The sequence below is a fragment of the Budorcas taxicolor genome, chromosome 6, assembly GCF_023091745.1.
Source record: "Budorcas taxicolor isolate Tak-1 chromosome 6, Takin1.1, whole genome shotgun sequence".
NCBI lineage: Eukaryota > Metazoa > Chordata > Mammalia > Artiodactyla > Bovidae > Budorcas > Budorcas taxicolor.
The window spans coordinates 103,500,746-103,521,970 of record NC_068915.1 but is presented as its reverse complement, the minus strand read 5'-3'; the positions used below and the strand labels follow the sequence as shown (position 1 = coordinate 103,521,970).

Below are 21,225 nucleotides of genomic sequence, written 5' to 3'. Positions count from 1 at the left end.
AGCACCAACACACACACATGCATATACACATGCATAGTGCACACAAACACACCCAAAATAATGCATAGACATGCACACACAGGCACACACACAATACACACATACACACAGGACACGCACATGCACCATAAACACACACGTGCACAGTGCACATAAATGCACATAGCAATAATGCACATACAAATACACAAAGAAGCACACGCATGCACTCATATGTACACACACATACACACAGCACACATGCATGTACCAGCAAACATACACATGCACACACCCAGTGCATATAAATGCACACAGCAACAAACAGTGCACATACATGCACAAAGATACAGGTACACACATACGCACACAGGGCAATACACTTACACACACATGCATGCAGATGCAAGCACATGTGTGCACACATGGAACACACACATGTATACACACATACACAGAACCATCTCAAAGAAGAAATTCATAAGTGTGGAAATCTTCAAATCAAACTGCCTGAAAATAGCCCACAAAATGGAAACATCAATGGACTGTGCTGTTAGGCCTCTCAAGCTTATTTCCATCATCTTTCATTTTTAACTTAGTTGAAGAGAAATAGCAGTGATCAGGCCCAAGCTGAGATCATTTGTGTAAAAGGGAGGCAAAGAGGAGGTAAGAAGTGGCTTCTGGGATGCCTGCACTTTCCATGGTCCAGAGAGAAGGCAGGGGACACACTTTCACTGAGTTCCTGATGCATCTGCACTCCCATCATCTCAGAGACTCATGCTGCAGGAGGGCGTGTTAGTAATCTTACCTGCAGGGGCAGAATTCTAAGAAGACCCCAAGATCCCTGGCCCCTGGTATAGACATCACATGAATCCCCTCCTTTTCAAGGGACATAAACTTTGAAGATGATGAGACTGTCACTCCCATGAGCCACAGAAATGTGTTCATTCCCTGCTCCAGTTCAGTTTTCCTGTCGCACAGATGAGAGACTAAAGTCTAAAGCAAAGGACACCCCTTCCCAGGCCTGCCAACCAGGAGAGGTCATGTGAAGTGGCCTGGCATAGGACACACTAGAGTGGTGGGGAGTGGGGCAAGGACAGGGCCAGCCACTTCAACCCACCAAGGAAGGCTCTGCAGGACTATGCACTTGGTGTGGCCACATCTTCCCATTATTTTTCTTTTTTAAAGAGAAGCTGAAAGTCTGGGTTTTCATCCAAAATTTTATATTTTTAAAAACTGGCAACATATGTGCATTTTTAAAGACACACTAATATAGTAGTCATTCACCACAACTCCCTACTGAACTCTTCACTAAAATAGACTTTTCAGATAAATGAGGCATGTTTATCCTTTGGCTTCAAATGCCTGAAAAAGCAACCTGCATGGAGGGATTGGGGGGCATGGACCAGGACAGGGAACTTCCATCCTAGCTCAAGAATCACAGGCCTGGGCCAGGCTATTCTGGCAACTGCTATTTACACTGACTCTACACCATCAAGATGGGGAGACAATGGAAACAGTGACAGACTTTATTTTCTTGGGCTCCAAAATCACTGCAGGTGGTGACTGCAGCCATGATATTAAAAGACGCTTGCTTCTTGGAAGAAAAGCTATGACCAACCTAGACAGTATATTAAAAAGCAGAGACTTGACTTTACCGACAAACGTCTGTCTAGTCAAAGCTATGGTTTTTCCAGTAGTCATGTATGAATGTGAGAGGTGGATCATAAAGAAAGCTGAGGGCTGAAGAATTGATCCTTTTGAACTGTGGTGTTGAAGAAGACTCTTGAGAGTCTCTTAGACTGCAAGGAGATCCAACCAGTCAATCCTAAAGGAAATCAGTCCTGAATAATTCACTGGAAGGACTGATGCTAAAGCTGAAGCTCCAATACTTCGGCCACCTGATTCGAAGAACTGACTCATTGGAAAAGAACCTGATGCTGGGAAAGACTGAAGGCAGGAAGAGAAGGGAACAATAGAGGATGAGATGGTTGGATGGCACCATCGACTCTCTGGACATGAGTTTGAGCAAGCTCTGGGAGTTGGTGATGGACAGGGAAGGAAGCCTGCTGTGCTGTGGTCCATGGGGTCAACAAAGAGTCGGACATGACCCAGTGACTGAACTGAATTGAACTACATCATCAAAAATGTGAAATTGTATCCAGAAATTATGACTGTACTAAATGACACTCCCTGTACTCAATTTAGCAGGCTGGGCAAATTGTAAAAATGTTTTATAGAAGTTAATCTACCAGGGGTGGTTAGAGTGTAAGAGTTCTTGCACGGAAGGCATTTCTTCCTTAAGCACACACATAGAGGAGTTAGGAGACCTCAGGGAGCTCAGGGCAGGTGGTGGTGGCGCTGCCTCTTCTCCAAGCATCTGGGAAGCCAGCAGATCTGGAAGAGAGTCCTGGTACACAGCACATACCCTGAACGGCCAGTGGCTGCTTGCAGGAAGCTGGGCAAGTCACTTCCCCTCTGGGCTTCCGTTTCCCCAGCTCAAACTGAAAAGACTTCATAGGCTGACTGTTTTATGCCATGGGCTTCTTTAAAGTTACACGAAATAATGAAATATGATAAACACTGTATAGAACAGGGCCCATGGTGCCAAGTTCTGGTCTAAGTCCTACACAAGCATTAATATTAACTGTCCTATAAGACAGGCATCATCATTATCCCCAGTGTAAGGATGGGGAAACCAAGACCCAGGGAGCCTGAACAATGCACCTGGAGGAGCAGAGTGAGATCTAAACCTAAGCCACCTGCGCTCAGAGTCCATGGTCAGCACTGACCTCCCAAGAACCTCTCCCTGGAGAAATGCTTTGAAAACTCTTTGGGATTACATAGGCCTTTCAATTGGAGAAGGCAATGGCACCCTACTCTAGTACTCTTGCCTGGAAAATCCCATGGATGGAGGAGCCTGGAGGGCTACAGTCCATGGGGTCACTAAGAGTCGGACACGACTGAGCAACTTCACTTTCAATTTTCACTTTGATGCATTGGAGAAGGAAATGGCAACCCACTCCAGTGTTCTTGCCTGGAGAATCCCAGGAATGGGGGAGCCTGGTGGGCTGCCATCTATGGGGTCGCACAGAGTTGGACACGACTGAAGCGACTTAGCAGTAGCAGCAGCAGCAGGCCTTTCAATGTGAACAGAATTCACTGCTATACTAATTATTGGAATTCCTAAACTTTAGTCAAGAAAACTGATACTGCCCATTTTGGTTTTTTTAAAGCAAATTTTTGGAGGAATAATATGACTGATATATTTTCATGCATTTTTATTTAAAGGTGACTATAATAAATGAACAGATAAGTACCAGGTCGTCAATAGTTTTCTAAGATGGAATGGTTTGAACAGACTGGAAGGGAAATAGCTCTGTTACCTTTTGCCCTTCAGATGGTATTTTTGGAAGTAGAATGGCTTAAATAAAGAGACTGGTCTCTGCACAAGGTGGCCTGGGAGATCCAGAGGGATAGTCCCCTCCCATTGGCCCCTGCATGGACGAAGCAGGAAGACACCGTGTGTCACGCCTTCTCCGTGCTCCCAACAGCCAGTGTAAATAATGAGCCAATACTTAAAACTGCACTGCCCCGGGCGGCCGTGAGGTGCAGTTGCTGGGATGAGCTGCCTGTGTCAATCTTGGTCCACCCACCTGTCCTACGGCAGGTGACCTTCTCTCCATCTGATTCCTTCCCTATAAACATGGGATCCTATCAATTTCCACCTCCCTGAGTGAGTGTGAATATTTGAAGAGAAGGTCCAGGTGATGAGCTTAGAACAATTCTTGGCCCACAGTGAATGCTAACTAAGTGTGAGAGCATTTCATGAAATCAGAAACTGTACTGTGATGGTGAGTGGAAACAAGCATGATATACTGTTAATGAACTGCATAAACTTCACTCAAATAAGAAAATACATTTAAAGCAAAGGGCTTAAGCTGAAATCCTAGGACAGGAGTGGGGGCCCTTTAGCATAGCTATATCTCCAGGCTGAGACACAGTAGAACTCAACAAACAGGCTGAACAAATGTTGGTCTGCTGTTCAGCTGTCAGATGAGTTTCAATTTTTTTTTTTTGGAGGGGAGGAGTTCTTTTTATGCTGTGGAGCTGGAGTTGGCAAGCTTTCAGTAAAGAACAAGATAAATATTTCAGGCTTTGCAGGACACATCGGGTCTCTGCCACATATTCTTTTGTTTGTTTGTTTTTATTTTTTGTAATTCTTTAAAAATGAAGAAACCGTTCTCAAGGGTCAGACAGAAAAAGGCCAGGCAGGATTGGACTCCTGGGTCCCAGCTTGCTGATCTCTGCTTTCCAGTCCTTCTCAAGCCTTCTTTATTGAATGCATATTATTTTTATCAGAAAAAAAAATTAGAACAAATTTAGGAAATGAGAGAGAGAGAGAATGAGGCTGTTTGGGACTGAATCACTAACTGTGTGTAATGCATTCTTTTTAAGTGCTGAGCTCAAGGAAACACGGTCCTGACCTGTAAAGTCACAGATGGAGATCAGAGAGTGCGGTCAGCTAGGGCAGCTTCGGCGAGCTCAACAGTGCCCCTCCTTAGAAAGACACATCCACCTTCTGACTCCAGCACCTGATGAATGTGATCTTCCTTGAAAGCAGGGTCTTTGCAGATATACTTAAAGATCTCATGAGGTCATCCTAGATTATTTGGGTGAGTCCTATATCAAAAGATGAGTGTCCTTATAAGAGATAGAAGAGAAGGTGACAGTGTCAAGGGGCCATGTGAAGACAGAGCTTAAGACTGGCGGGCTGTGCCACAAGCCTTCAAGGAATGCCTGGAGCCACCAGAATTTGGAAGAGGCGGGGGTAGGGGGAATTTCTCCCCAAGAGATTTCAGAGTGGGCATGTCCAGCTGACACCGTGATTTTGGACTTCTGGCCTCCAGAACTGTGAGAGAATGAATTTCTGTGAACTGTTCTAAGCCACTACGTCTGTGGTCATTTGTTATAGCAGCTGCAGGAAATTCATACAGGAGCCAAAGAGAGGATAAGTCACACTTATTTTCTTATCCCTAAAATGAGATGGGTGTTGAAGTGAAGGGACCCCAGTTGCAGGGGAGTGGGTGGGAGCGAGATAGCATAAATCACCCCTCTCTTCTTCACTGCCCGGTCCACGGTCTGACCACAGGTGACCATGTGAGAGCCAGGACGCGTCACCCCAAGAGCTCTCCTCACTCCTGGGGAATTCTGTGCACAGCTGCCAGTCTGGGGAATGGACATTAGGAGTCAAGAAGCTTGTTCCTAAGTAGATGTTAGACACCTCCCCACCCCACCCCCCACCGATGGATCAGGATATGTGGGCTCAAGTCACTAGAGCCAACCAGTCATCTCTTTCATGAAGGAAGGAAGAAGTCAGGCTGGATTTGATATACTTGGGAAAAAAACACACTGGCATGATTCCTTTCAAGATAGCAACTGACACTCTAAAAAAATGAGAGCCAGTCTCTGATCAACAGAGGCCGGCCCTGGGAAGGCTGACGGATCAGAACTCCCAGGTCCCGTACTGTGCAGGAGAGCCTTCTGTAGCCCAGACCAGGGGACGCCTTTCCTGCATTACTTTTCCCAGCCACTCGGAGAGGCTGGTGCCCTTGCCCTTGATTCATAGACTTACAGAAGCTAATCAGGGCCTTCAGGAGCAGAGGGGAGTCTAGGCTTGTCCGGTTCCAGAGCCCATGCTGGAGAGAGAACCATGATGTAGTACAGTGCAATCCAGACGGACACGCATGCACTGACATCACAGCCCCCTGAGCTATGGCTTCCCAGAATGAAGCCTTTCTACTTGCGCCATTGCCTTCCACAGCACTTGAACGTGCCTCTGTTATAACACAGCTGAATGAAGTCATACTTGTCATACGTGAGGATCCTTCATTAGCAAGAACCATGTCTCGATGTTCTCTGCACCTTCACTGCCTAGACAGCAGTGATAAGTAAATGCTTTCCAAATGAATTCTGGGTGGTTGGATGGATGGATGGATGGATGAATGGATGGATGTGTAGATGGACAAGTAGATAGAACAGTGGTAGGTGGCTGGATGGATGGGTTGGGAGTTGGATGGACAGAAGCATGGATGAGCCGTGAGTGAATAAATGGATGGGTGAATGAGTAGATGGGATAGATGGAAGGGTTGGCAGGTGGGGAGAATGGATGGACGGATGGATGGATAAAAGGGATGGATGGGTAAATGATGAATCCCTAAGAGGAAGGAGGGAGGCAAAAGAAAGCCTCCCTCTCAAAGCTGCCTTACCCGCTCACTGACACGTTTCAGCACCTCTTCTGCTTCCTCCAAGGCTGCCATCTCCCTCTGGTACTGGCTTTCTGTCTTCTTCCTTGTTTCCAGGTCACACTCAGCCGTCAGAGCCACCATCTTCCGATCATACTCCTCTTGAATTTCTTTCTCCAGCAACAGAAACTGCTTTTTGAACACAGCACCCATCCTCCTCTCCACCTGAGGGGAGAGCTGGCCACTGCTGGTCAGATTTTTCAGCAGAAGAGCAATGATATCTTTGCTGATTTGAGTTCGACAAGCTTCCAGATCTGAGTCTGCCCGATTCAGGGTTGCAATTTCCAACCTGGGAAACACAGAAGTCAAGAGAATTCCGTTACATAAAATTGCAACAGAAACCAAAGGTCCCTCAGAGCACTGAGGTTTTTCAATTATTTGTGGGCAAGGTCTTTCTTTTTTCCTTTTCTCTCCTTTTCTCCTCTTCCACTCCAACCAGTTACAAAAGGACACTGAATAAAGCAGCAGAATCTTACTTAATAAAATTCCAACCATGTTGGAAATGACATGGAATATAACTAATATAAGACACGGTCTTTCTCAACAAGCCATAAATCAACAACATCAACAAGACTAAGAGAAAATGGTTAAATATTTGGAGGATTTCAGAATTAAAGTTTACTTTTTTCCAATTAAAAATTAATTTATAGGTGTGCCAACTAAATGTAACCTGGTATCCTGTATGGAATCCAGAAATATAAAAAGGACATGAAAAACTAGGGGAATCTAAATAGAGCTTAATTAATAATAAAGTAACAGTATTGGTTCATTATTTTTAACAAGTGTACCATAGGAATGGAAATTTTAATAATAGGGGAATCTGAGTACAGGGTATGTACAAACTCTCTGTACTATTTTCTCAGTTTTTATGTAAATCTAAAACTGCTCTAAAAATGAAGTCTACTCAGGAAATATTGTGAGATACTTCACAGGGTCTCAGATTCTGAAACTTGATTGTGACAACTAAAGACACACATATACATCAGCCTGTCTTCAATGTGGCTGAATTTTATGGTATCTCAGCTATACCTCCATAAAACTATTAAAAAATACAAAGGACAAAATTAATTTATGTTCACAATAGAAAAATCTGGAAAATAATAAAGACACCAAAAAAGACTTCATTGACTGTAGGTCTACCACCCAATCAGAACCAATGAAAGCATTTTGTTGTATTTGCTTCCAGGTTTTTTTTTCCCTGCACATATTTTAGTTACATAGATCCAAGTACAATTTTGTCCTTTTTTCAATTACTACTATAGCAGGCATCTTCAAATGGTATTTAAAAGCTGCAAAAGTTTCTTTTATAATGGTTGAAAAATATCTCACGATGCGGTGTACCATGATTCAGTGACTCGTTCTTCTGGTGGTGCACATCTGGGTTACTCGAAAAATTCAAAATCTAAAATAATCTGAAGTAAACATCCTTTGTGAAGAGTGTTTTTTGTATTCACAACGATCTCTTCGGTATTATTTTCACTAAGATTATCATATGTGGGTCAGATGTGACCAACATTTTTAAGTCTCGTAGGACATCATGCTAAAACCACTTTTCAGAAAAGCTTCCCATCAATGCAGTAGGTCCTTATTTCACCTGTCCCTCTACTTAAACATTTTTACCAATTTGATAGAAAATGGCATCTGACTGTAAAATATAAGAGTCTTAAGAACACTTTACTGTGGACATTTTTAAGCATTTAAAAGTAGAATAGCAGGACTCCCAATGCAATCATTACTCAACTTCGAAAACTGTCAATATTTACCAATCATGTTTTAGCTACTCTACTCAAAGTCTGAGCATCTTAAAGCAAACCAGGATATTTCATTTTACTTTGGATTTCCTCAGTATGCATCATTAACTATCAGGAATATATGTGTGTCTATATATAATGTTTATATACATATATACGGGCTTCCCAGGTAGCACAGTGGTAAAGAATTCACCTGCCAGTGTAGAAGACACGGGTTTAGTCCTTGGGTCTGGAAGAGCCTGTGGAAGAGGAAATGGCAACCCACTTCAGTATTCTTGCCTGGAAAGTTCTACGGACAGAGGAGCCTGGCAGGCTACAGTCCATGGGGTTGCAAAGAGTCAGAAATGACTAAGCGCGCACACACACACACACACACACACACACACACAAGTGAATGTACATGTATATACACACACATAAGTGCATATGTATGTCTATATATGTATATATGTTTATGTTTATCAGTTTTACCAAATCTTGATGTCATTATCATATTAAATACCATTTAACCCTATCATATTTGAAATGCTAACAATAATTCCAATAATTCATATCAGTTACTATTTTAACTACCTCAAGTGTCCCAAAAAATTACAGTGGACAGCCTAATTCAAGAACCAAACAAAATCTGACAATGTTGACTAAGTCCACTTTAGACTATATCACTCTACCCCTCCATTTTCCTTTGCATGCCACTGATTTGTTGGGAAAACCAGGTCATTTATCCTGCAGAATCTCCAACATTCTGGAATTGGCTGATTGCTTCCAAGGGTGTCATGGTTTTTCTGGCCTCTGTTTTTCCACAAACTACTAGTTAGATCTAAGGTCTTGATTGGAGTCAGATTCAATTTGTTTTCGAAAACGTACCATTAGCGGTGGTAACATGTGCTTCCTGTAGAGTCGTACTATGGGTGTATGACTCTACAAAATACAAAGATGGATCACAGGTTCGAGTGGTGCCAGCAAGATCCCTATACCAGGAAATTCCCTATTAACCTTTCACCTAATGGTTTCAGTATGCATTGTAATTGCTAGCTAGATCCATGATATCATTAGGGGTTGGAAAAAAATTAGTTTCTTATTCTATCATTTCTTCTATATTTTTTAAGCTGTAATTCTTCAAAAAGAAGGACTTTCTCTCCTCAACAATGCAGTTACTCTGACATAAAGCTCATAATTAGGATAGATGTTTGAGTCTTTGCTAATTAAAGAATTGGTGTCATAGCAATCTCCAATGGTGACAAATGAGTTGGGAGTCTATTCATTGGTTTATTTGCTTGTTTGTTTTGGTATGAGAGCAAAAGATTAATAAAACTTTCCCCAACTCCCTGAGAATCTGAGCTCTGGCTAACTTCTACCCGAAAACCTCAGAAGGGTAAGAACATCAAATGTGATACTAGGTGACATGGCTTATTATAAAAATGATGCCTGATTGATAAATTACTTCTGGATGGGAGGACTTGTAAATGAACCATACATTCTGAATAGGGAAGCAGCCTCTGAACTTCCCAGAATAAGGTCATTCTTGGACCTATGCAAGTCCCTTGTGGAACGCTGGAAGCTATGCCTGTGAGTTCCTACTGAAGATTCTGGCAACTGTGGGGTATGAAGCATTTAAGTTAAGAAGGCTCCCACACTTGCCTGATGTGGACTGAATTTCCTTGCACCGGTGCTGTGTGACTTGGGGAGAAAGCACCTCAAAGATAGGTGTAGGCTGCAGTGTGACCTGAGACAAGGGCACCCACAGAAGAATGTCTAACGCCGCACTCAGAGGACATGAATGTTGTGCTCCATCCTTGAGCTACACAGGAGGGGTGGAGTGCGGCCTATGGAAGTCTTAAGAGTCCAGCCACTCTTTCTAATGCTCAAATTTTACCGTTTTAGATCAAAATGGTTCCCACGTCCTTTAGACCAAATCAACCTAATTTTAAACAACAGCTCATCCATTTCATTCTTTCATTTCTTCAACAGGTATTTACTGAACATGGCATGGGCAGAGAGTGCTTTGCAGGTTACAAAGCAAGGAAGAAGCAAAGAGATGCCTCCAGGTGATGTGTGCATGGTTAAATATCCAAGGAACCAAACAAACCATGGTTCACAGGTTCAGAAAAAAATTACTTCTCTACTGAGACAGGCAAGATAGATTTCACACCTTTAACGAAGCTTTGTGTGATAGACAAACAGTGTCACCCCCAAAGATGTTCACGTCCTAATTCCCAGAAGCTATGAATCTGTTAGGTGATACGGTAAAGGTTGCAGATGGAATTCAGGCTGTTTAATCAGCCCACCTGACAACAGAAATTGATAACAAGGTCTTTAGAAGTGGAAGAGGGAGGCAGAGGAGAGGTGGGAATCAGAGGGAGAGGTGATGAAAGACACAGAGGCAGAAGTGATGAGATAGTCAGCTTTGAAGATGAACAAAGGGGCCACAAGGCAGGAATGTGAGCAGCTCCAAGAAGCTAGAAAAGCCAAGGAAATGGATTCTCCCTACAGCTGACACCTTGATATTTCCTGAAAAGGGAAAATGAACGTGTTAAGTCGCTCAGTCATTTCCGACTCCTTGCAATCCCATGGACTGTAGCCCACCAGGATCCCCTGTCCATGGAATTGTCCAGGCAAGAATACCGGAATGGGTAGCCATTCCCTTCTCCAGGGGATCTTCTTGGCCCAGGGGTCGAACCTGGGTCTCCTGCATTGCAGGCAGATTATTTACCATCTGGGCCACCAGGGAAGCCCCTGATATTTCCGAAGGAGGCCCATATTGGACTTTGACCTCCAGAATTATAATATTGGGTTGGCCAAAAAGTTTGTTCGAGTTTTCTGTAATAGCCTACAGAAACATTTTGACCAACTCAATACATTTGTGTTATTTTAAGCCACCAAGCTTGTGGTCATTTGATACAGCTGGATATGAAACTCATTCACCTTAGCTGATTCAAGCCATCCATCCATCATTCATTCGTTTATAAACTTGTATGTGTGGCTGCCTGTTGGATAAACTGCAAGTGCTTTCCTAGGGACATGAAGACTGAAATGAACAGGAGGGAGGACATGTCCCTATATTCTTTGCTGTTAAACCACTTCCGAGCTTAAACAAGCTGGGTAAAGGGCTTAGTTTCCCCATCACCTCACGGGGACCATCTTCATAGGTTTTTGTTCAGGGTTAAAAGACATAAAAAACAGCAAATGCATGGAGTCTGGCATTTTGTCACTTCTATATGCAGTAATTTCCTTATTCTTTACTATTCTCTCTCCCGGGAAGCTGGCTTCAGAAGAGAGTAGGTCCTCACACTTCACCCTTTCTGACTGCCTGGGAATGCAGGTTCACAGGCACTTTCTGTTTTAATAGTATTAATGTTAATCACCATGGATAAACGCTCAGAAGCAGCAGCAATAAGAGCTGTCAGGGTGTTCCAAAGCCACAAAAGAAAGAAAAATGTCCCTTTAAACCAATTAAAATAGCATGCAATTAATGAAGCGATCATCTGTTAATTTCCCAAATGGCACAGAAGAACAAAATGCATATTAAGAATGTATAGTTGGCATATAGGACTAGGTCCACTTGTGAAATTCCCATCACCCACTATGGCACGTACAATTATTTAGACAGTGAAATACACATATTTTTCCAACCCTCTCCCACAGATTCTCTAATGCCTCCAGGAAACAAAGACATTTTAAGTTACACAGGCTGGACTGAGATTCTTAAAATTCTCTACTACTTCACAAAGTTGGCAGAGTCGGCAAGGTTTAAACCTGCTTTCCTAGGGAACATTCATTTGGGATTCCCAGGTGGCGCAGTGGTAAAAAAATCTGCCTTCCAGTACAGGAGACGCAAGAGACTAGGGTTTGATACCTGGGTTAGGACAATCCCCTGGAGTAGAAAATGGCAACACTCCAGTATTCTTGCCTGGAAAATTCTACGGACAGAGGAGCCTGGCGGGCTATAGTTCATGGGGTTGCGAAGAGGTGGACATAACTGAGCACACACACGCAATTCCTAGGGAACTTTCCTTTGTTCAGGTCACAGAAATGTCATCTTGTCACTGTACTTTAGAGGGGGAGGTATTTGCTCAGGCCAGTTTTGCTACACACACACCCTGAACAAGTGATAGCCCTCTTAAAAATGAGTGACTTCATATGGAACTTAGAACAACGACCAGCACAGAGGAAGCACTTCATAAATATAAGCCCTTAAAATGTATGAATAGGCTTGTCTATGATAACATCCTTCTAAAAGAAATGGAACAGCTGAAATTATCCAAGAACAGATAAATACTTTGAATAGCTACTAATGATAAAAGAGAGAAAATAACATGAGTGTCTTTTTCCTTATTATTTCATATAAAAATTAATCAAGTTCTCACCAAATGGCAAGTAAGGTGTCAGGACGAAATCAGGATAAGATTTGATGCAGGAAATGTTCTGAATGAGAAAGAGGACTCATTAACATGGAAGGTAATTCATTCAGAAGGAAAACGAAATGGCCACGGCCATTTTTTACAGTATAAATCCAGTGTCTTCAAGTTGGCTGGTGTAAGCATAATAAGCATAATAGACCCATGAAAACCAACTGAGTATTCAGTTCAGTTCAGTCGCTATTAGTGACACTGAAATTTTCCTCATAGGAGCCAGTTTCCATGGCATTTTACTGTAGCAAGATTCTATGCAGGGACTATAAATCATATTTATATCCAGTGGATTTGAGGGCCTGGACAATGGATATTTAGGGGGAAAGACCCCCTGGGTGTCCTCACTGCAAAATTGTAATGGCAGGTTAAATAAGTAAACACTGTGTGTGAGTGAAACGCTGGGTAAAGTTATGATAAACCTTAAGTCTGGTGGCTCAGATAGTAAAGAACCCGCCTGTAAAGCAGGAGATGCAGGTTCAATCCCTGAGTTGGGAAGATCCCTTGGAGGAGGGAATGGCAACCCATTCTGGTATGCTTGCTTGAGAAATCCCATGGACAGAGGAGCCTGGTGGGCTACAGTCCATAAGGTTGCAAAGAGTCAGACACGACTGAGCAACTTTCACTCACTCACTCACACTCACTCTCACACTCACTCATTCACACTCACACTCACTCACGTACACTCACTAAGTTTTTCAGTTTGGTATAAACTCAAATAGATTATGATCAGATTCAAGGTCAGCAGTCTGTGTCCTTGTCCTTGACCTTTTGCTCTTAAAGATCTCTTGGTTTAGAAGTCACACTGGTCCCTCTCTCCAGCCTTGAGCTGCTCCTCAAAGGAAGAACAGATGTAGACAGAGGTTCATCTTTTCATCCTGGTGTTTCCATATCACTGCCTGCTGCCCACTCCCCATTCCCACCTCCTCTCGTTGGCCAGACCCCAACAGGACAGCTCCAGAAGAGACGAAAAAGAGAAGGGAGGGTTCCTCTCTCCACTTGCCCGTTTCTCAGGAGATGATGTTTCATTATGTCTGAAAATATCATAAGCCTGGGAGTCACACCAATTTAGCTTCCAGTCTCAGCTTCTCCCTCCCCCTGTTAAGCCCTGGGTGATTCAGGTGAGTTACTTTATGTCTCTGAGCCTGGTTTCCCAGTTGGTTAATGAGGAAATTATCACCCCTGTCAAATGAAGGTCACTGAGACACAAATGACCTTATCTGTGAAGCAGACTCACAGACATAGCGAGCAGACTTGTGGTTGTCAAGGGAGAGGAGTGTTGGGGGAAGGACTGGGACTAGCAGATGCAGATTATTATATGTCGCTGTTTGTTGTTTACACTAAGCTGTGTCTGACTCTTTGGGACTCCATGGACTGAGTGGACACATCTCCTGCGTGTCTCCTGCTTGGCCGGCAGATTCTTTACCACTGAGCCACCCGGGAAGCCAAATTATTATACATGCATGCTAAGTCGCTTCAGTCAAGTCAAACTCTTTGTGACCCCATGGACTGTAGTCTACCAGGCTCCTATGTCCAGGGGATTCCCCAGGTGAGAATGCTAGAGTGGGTTACCATGCCCTCCTCCAGGGGATCTTCCTGATTCAGGGATTGAACCGCATCTCCCGAATTGGTAGGCAGATTCTTTACCACTAGTATCACCTGAGAAGCCCAAATTATTATATATAGGAGGGATAAACAACAAGGTCCTACTGTATAGCACAGGGAATTCTATTCAATGTCCTGTAATAAACCATAATAGAAAAGAATATGAAAAAGAATGTGTATACATGTATACGTATATATAAATTGCTTTGCTATACAGCAGAAAATAACACATTGTAAATTAACAACTATATTTCAATAAAATATTTTTTAATGAAGATCATTGAGATGATTAATAGTGCCTTTTATGCACAGGCTTTGTTTTAATAGCTTGATGGATATCAAACCATTTAAACCCCATGATGACCTTGTAAGGTAGGTGAAGAAACTGAGATGCAGAAAACTTAAACAATCTTGTTGAAAGTCACATCATTATCAGGTGGCAGAAGTGAGATCTGAAGCCATGCCATGCGACCAGAGTCCAGGCTCTGCGCTCTGCCCCACTGCCTCACACTGATGTGCTCAAAGTCCTGAGCCAGCACCCGGCACAAAACAGACGCTGGAAAATGTTACTTCACATTGTTGTTGCTATGGTAATGGCCGTCAGAGTCTTCCTTGGCGTCTTTCTTTATGGCAAAGAAGAAAATGTGAAGAGAACGTAAGCAGATAGATAGAGAGAGAGGCAGAGAGACGAGTGATAGATACACAGGTGGATTGCATATGAATTCTTATTTGGAAAATTAGATTTTGCTGTACCTGGAGACTAGATGACGGTGACAGGAAAGGAACTGTAAGACGGAACGTTTAAAGATGGCTTTAGAAATGAGATCAACCTTGGATTTCAGCTAAGTCATCATTCCAACCAATGCCCAGGTTTCCTCAATGCTTTTCCCGCTGGAGTTCCCCAGCCTCCACTCTGCCCACACACAGGAGGGGCGTTAAATGCTCCTCCGGGCATCTGTCCATTGCGGGAGAGCTCAGTCAGAAAGGTCCTCTTTGTAACCCTCTGAGAGCCACCTTCCTAAAGTTTCCATCGTTCCAGGTTCTGCCATCTTCCTGGTGACCTCAGAGGTATCTGGGGATGGTGACCACGTGCATACCAACTATCTCCAGTCATGGGTATATGACAGGGTTTTACCAAGAGCAATGAGAGGCCAGTGAAGTCAGGGTCACTGAAAAGAAGGGACCAAAGGCCCTGGATGTGAGGTTGAGTGCAGGTGGCCGGTGAAAACGTGCCAATGGCCAGAACTCAGGTAGTGAAGCTGAGATGGACATGGAGGAGAGCTCTGGAAGGGACAGGCGAGGGCCCCTGAGGAGAGGCCATGTCAAGATGACACCCACAATTCCCTGGGCTGTTTGTTTCCTCCCATGGGACCCCAGATGAGAATTCCTGGTTAAAGATGAGAAAGGCCTTTTGAGAACTACAAGCTGCCCAAACTGACACGCATGACTCTCTGGTTTCCTGGAGCGGGTATAACAGAATCTTAGGAACCAGGCAGGCTCAGGACAACAGAAATGTCTTGGGTCACAGCTCTGGAGACCAGAAATCTGGATCAAGATAAATAAATGGGAGCAAACTGATCCCAGAACTGAAGATTAACTGCGCTCAAAACCATCAAGACGACCACTGATGAGACCACTAATCATGACCAATTTCCAGACGACTGTCAGCTGATCATGCTGTTTCTACATGTTGCCCCCTCCCTCCACGTATACTCCCCGGAAAATTCCCTTTAAGAACTCATGCCCTCTGACTGGCAGTGGGAATTTGGTCTTTGGACATGAGAATGTCTTCTCCTTCTGTTGCCCACCTGCAAGATAAATGAAACGTTTCACCAACTGTGCCTCTCAAGTATCAGCTTTCAAATGGTGAATAGCTGGACCCAACTTTTGGTAACAATACTTCTTCTCTGGCCAAGAATTTAGGCCTCGAAGATCCTCCGCAGCATTCAGACTCTAAGATCCTGTTTTCCCAGGAAAGGAAAAATCACTTTATACTTGAAGTTAGCTAACAGATGATCAGCAATTTGTGCAAACAATTTTCATGCCACGTTTGTCTTTTCACTAGTGTACAAGGATGTGCTCTTACATAACCAAGGAAAGCTTATTTTCCCACCCATCGATGCATACAAATAAAACCTACCTTTGTGGCTCATTTAATCTTCACCACATCCCGACATTTCATGAGGACCACCTCCAAGGTGCCTGATTCTGGGAGCCTCAGGGAACATTCAACCCCTCATGAGCTCAAGCACCACAGTTTCAGGAGGTGAACAAACCTCTAGGCTCTTTATCCTCACCCTTGCACAGAGTTTATGACTTTTCACTTTACGAGCACTGGATGCAATCACAGTATTAATCACATTCTTATTCACTCATGTAGCAACATTTACTGCGCACTTGGGATGACTTTTCCACATCTCGAGACTGGTGCTGGTTATAGGGCAGACACGTGCTAAAGACAAGATGAAGTTTCATGGTGCCTAGCACTGTGTGTGTGTTAGTCACTCAGTCATGTCCAACTCTTTGTGACCCCATGGACTGTAGACTGCCAGGCTCCCCAGTTCATGGAGTTCTCCAGGCAAGAATACTGAAGTGGGTTGCCATTTCCTTCTCCAGGGGATCTTCCTGATCCAGGGATCGAACCCAGGTCTCCTGCACTGCAAGCAGGCTCTTTACTATCTGAGCCACCAGAGAAGCCTAGCATGGTGTGGAATCACATATTTCCCATGTGATTCTCTGATGAATGCCTGTCTTCCTCACTAGACTATAAGCCCCAGGGGCCAGCACCCTGCCTCTTAGGCTCACCCTTGCATTTCCAGCCCCTTGCCACCTAGTGTAGACTGAACAACTGCATGGCACACGTGGACAGAGGAATGAATAAGGAGTTGGGAGTCTCCGAGAAACTTGTGTCCATTTCTGCAAAACCTATGAAGCTGTGCCATAGAAAGAAACCATAAGATTCAGTGGGCAGAATACAGCCAAGAGCTAAAGTGATTGGAAAGATATGAATCACTTACTATGAGCCAGGCACTCTCAGGTCTGGGTGACGGTGAGTTCATTAAATGCTTACCTCCCATGGCGTGGGCATCATCACCATCCATCCTCATGCTCAGATGAAGAAACTGACACACAGGGCTTTGATCGAGGCTATCAAATGATTAAGTGAAGGAGCCAAGAGTTGGGAAGAGTGCTGCAACTCAAGCAGCTCAGTGCTATGCCCAAGCTACTTCCTCTGCTAACCAGACAAGGAAACACGACTACACCTTCAACATAGGAAGAGTTGTCTGACCTTACACTATATAAGGAAAGGGCAGAATTAAAGCTCCCAGGAAGTGCCATGGTTTCCTATTAGATCAGCACAGGTACAAAGATCAACTGCCCCTCTGACTAGGTTAGAACTTCCCTGGTAGCTCAGATGGTAAAGAATCTGCCTGCGATGTGGGAGACCTAGGTTCAATCCCTGGGTCGGAAAGATCCCCTAGAGAAAGGAATGGCAACCCATTCCAATATTCTTGCCTAGAGAATTCCATGGACAGAGGGGCCTGGTGGGCTACAGTCCACGGGGTCGAAAAGAGTTGGACACAATTGAGTGACTAACACTGACTAACTCTGACTAGGTTGTGCTGTCAAACACTGGGGATGGCAAACTGGTCCAGCCTCTATGGTGGGCAACTGGACAATACCTATACTTTTAAAAATGCTCACTAATGCAGCAATTTGACTTTGAAAAGGTCACACTACGGGTGGCCCTGTACGTCTGTGACCAGACAAGCACTGCAGTGCTGACCAAGAGGAAACGTGGTAGAATCCAACCACATATTCTTCAGTGGGTGGCTGGGAGGTACAGTGGTTAAGACCATGAGCTCTGAACCCACATCCTCACCGCAGCTCCTACTTGCCTTCTGACCCTGGGCAAGCGACTTAAACCCTCTGTGCTTTAGTTTCCTCATCTGTAAACCATACTCAGCTCAGAGGCTACTCTGAAGAGTAAATATTAAATACGTCCATGTCAATAAAACAACCAGGTCTGTGTTTCACTCACATTAAATTCTTTAAAAATTCAGTTGTCGTTACTATTACTGGAAAACTATGTCCCACTTAAAAGAGCAGTGTTGTTCTGCAGGTATAATCAACACTCTCCAAGATTGCTGCAAAGTAAGAGAAAAGGAACCAAAACAGTGGGTGAAGTATGTGATCATTTTGCATTTTAATAAAGGCATGTCTGTGTAAATATCCATACAGTCATAGACCATCTCTAAAGGGTACATGACATTGCCTTTGCCTTTGGGGATGACAACACCATGCAGGCAATGAGACGATAATTTGGTTTTCACGGTACAGCCTTTTCTGTCATTCTAATTCTGTGCCATGTTCATTAGTGACTGTTCAAAAATTCAAGTAAAGAAACGGGGGGGGGGGGGGGGGGAAAGCAAACATGGGTATTATCAGAGTCTGGGATGATGTATCTCTGTGGAACAGAATGAGTTTCTGGGTTGCTTCTGACACCCCCTTTTCTGGCCGCTCTCTGAGGCTGGTGCCAGACCAATGTGGATGGTGACGTGCAGACGGTGGCCCAGGACAGGACCCCAAGAGTCTGTGAGAAGCACCACCACACCCAGCGCAGCTGGCCCTACCAGCCAGAATGCACAAAGTTCCATCACTGAAGCTGACTGATGGAAATGGTTGGTGCTGGGGAGGGGCCGTGTGTGTCTTGCCTCTGTCTGTGATCCATCCATATGGGAAGTGAAGGAGAACTGGAGCAGGAATCCCCTGAAGTCAGTTGTGGAGAGAGTCCAACTGCGGGGCTGGTTATGCCTCCAGCTAAAAGCCACATCCTCTAGCCTAGGTTTTCTAAGTAAAAAAAATGGGTGATTTTTGTGGCTGGGCTGGACAACATGCCTGAGGTATGTCTTATTTCCCAACTGGTTCGGAACTCAAGGTGGCAGGAGACGGGAGTTCCTTACTGACCCCTCAGACACGCGCAATTGTTGAGATGATTCCTTTTATGGCTAAGAAATTCCTAAGAGGATGCATGAACCTCGTGGTCTGGAAGGAGTCGGGTGGAAAAAATGAGACGCTGAGTCAGAGAGCATACCCATCACATCTTGCAGAGGTTAGTGAAGTGTGATAGTCACTCAGTCATGCCTGACTCTGCGATCCCAAAGACTGTATAGCCTGCCAGGCTCCTCTGTCCATGGAATTCTCCAAGCCAGAATACTGGAGTGGGTAGCCTTTCCTTTCTCCAGGAGATCTTCCCAACCCAGGGATCAAACCCAGGTCTCCCCCACTGCAGGTGGATTCTTTACCATCTGAGCCACCAGGGAAGCCCAGGTTAAATGGACCATTTATAACTACCTGCACACAGCAGAGACACTGTGGTGGGGATGGGTGGAGGGTGCAATTCAATGATCTTCCCAGCCCGCGCCTTCTCCTTGTGTTTCATTTATCTGTGTGAGATGATTCACCCTGTGGATGGTTGCATCTTGGGTCCTCCCTTGGCTTGGCTTCCTCTCCAGCACCTCATTCAGCTTGGTGCCAAGCACTCAGTGGGAGCTTGGTAAACACTTGCTGAGAGGAGCTTGCTGGACACACATTCTCCAACAAACTGTCACCTAGCTGGAGAGACAAGTGAGGGTCACCATGGCAACCAGACTGGTGTTGCCGCTGCTCTGCTTGGCAGCAGCCTCACTGTAGCCTGCCAGGCTATGAAAATCCCTCTCTGGCTTATTGGGTCCTTATGGGACCCCGGGGCAAAGCACAGGCATGAGAACAAGGCTGCTTCCAATTCAGTTGGCCTGGGTAGCGAGATGCTTGGTCATTTGATGCTCTGGGTGAACTCGATCCTTCCAGAAACCTAGAAACAGCCTAGACTTGGGTTATCTTGTCAGAAGCCCATTCACCTTCTAATAGTGTCCTGATGACCCTTCAACACCCAGCACAAATTTTAGCCACTCATTCATTCACAAGAGGATTGCTGATGCTTACCTAGTGCCACCAAACTGGTTCCTCCCGAGGGCTTGGGGGTCTAATGTGGAAACAGACACAGCCTGAGTATCACAGAACCACGGGGCAAGGGCCCAACGGGAGACCAGGGTCGGGAGCAATGAGTGGCTCTTGTTTGTGTCCCCATCGTGTGGCACAATAACTTACACAAGCTATTAACAGATGCTTAATCAATACAGGAAGAAACTGGAAAGAAGGCGGGGTTGGAGAGGGAAGGAGAGGGAGGGAAGGAAAGGGAAGGGAATGAGCTATCCTCAAAGTCATTTAGGATTTGAGAAGAGGGGGATTCCCTGGTGGTCCAGTGGTTAAGACTCCAAGCTTTCACTTCTGAGGGTCCAGGTTCAATCCCAGGTCAGGGAACTAAGATCCCCACAAGGCAAGCAGCATGGCCAAATAAAAAAGAATTTGGGAAGAGAAGAGGAGGGAGTTATTTATTGGCTCCCTAAAACTCACTACCACCCTACAAGTCTCCAGTGGGGCATCTGGCCCGAGGTGATGAGGTGCAGCTCTTCAAGGCCATAAGTATTTTCTGAGCCCCTGCCGTCTACAAGTCACCATTTATGTCCCAGTCCCACTGAGGGCAATGCAGGTCAATTCAGTTCAGTCGCTCAGTCATGTCCAACTCTTTGCAACCCCATGAATCCCAGCACGCCAGGCCTCCCTGTCCATCACCAACTCCCGGAGTTCACTCAGATTCGCATCCATCGAGTCAGTGATGCCATCCAGCCATCTCATCCTCTGTTGTCCCCTTCTTCTCCTGCCCCCAATCCCTCCCAGCATCAAAGTCTTTTCCAATGAGTCAACTCTTCACATGAGGTGGCCAAAGTACTGGAGTTTCAGCTTTAGCATCATTCCTTCCAAAGAAATCCCAGGGTTGGTCTCTTTCAGAATGGACTGGGGGGCGGGGGTGGTGCAATGTCACGGGGAGGGCCACCCTCACCTGGATTGGGCCCCTTTCCCTCCTAGGAAGTCTCCTTTGCTCAGTCCGAGAAGAATCTCCATCCAATGGTCTGTAAGCAACAAGGAAGACCAGAGGGCACTAGCCTCGGGTCAGAGACCCGGATTTGAGCCCTGGACCAACCGCTTCTTTTTTTTAAATTCTATCTTTGGCTGTGCTGGGTCTTCATGTCTACACACAGGCTTTCTCTAGTTGGGGCGAGCAGGGGCTACTCT

The 21,225-nt window shown here is 44.8% G+C and overlaps 1 protein-coding gene across 2 annotated transcripts in view; it reads right to left on the bottom strand.

The window, feature by feature from the left end:
• Positions 1-21,225, bottom strand: part of EVC2 (EvC ciliary complex subunit 2) — a 151,429-nt gene that overhangs the window by 66,840 nt on the left and 63,364 nt on the right. The window contains exon 10 of one of the 2 annotated variants that reach the window (XM_052641711.1): positions 6,249-6,573. In XM_052641711.1, the coding sequence (XP_052497671.1) occupies positions 6,249-6,573 (325 nt within the window). The remainder of the gene's footprint in view (positions 1-6,248; positions 6,574-21,225) is intronic. The other variant, XM_052641712.1, reaches the window with a different exon arrangement.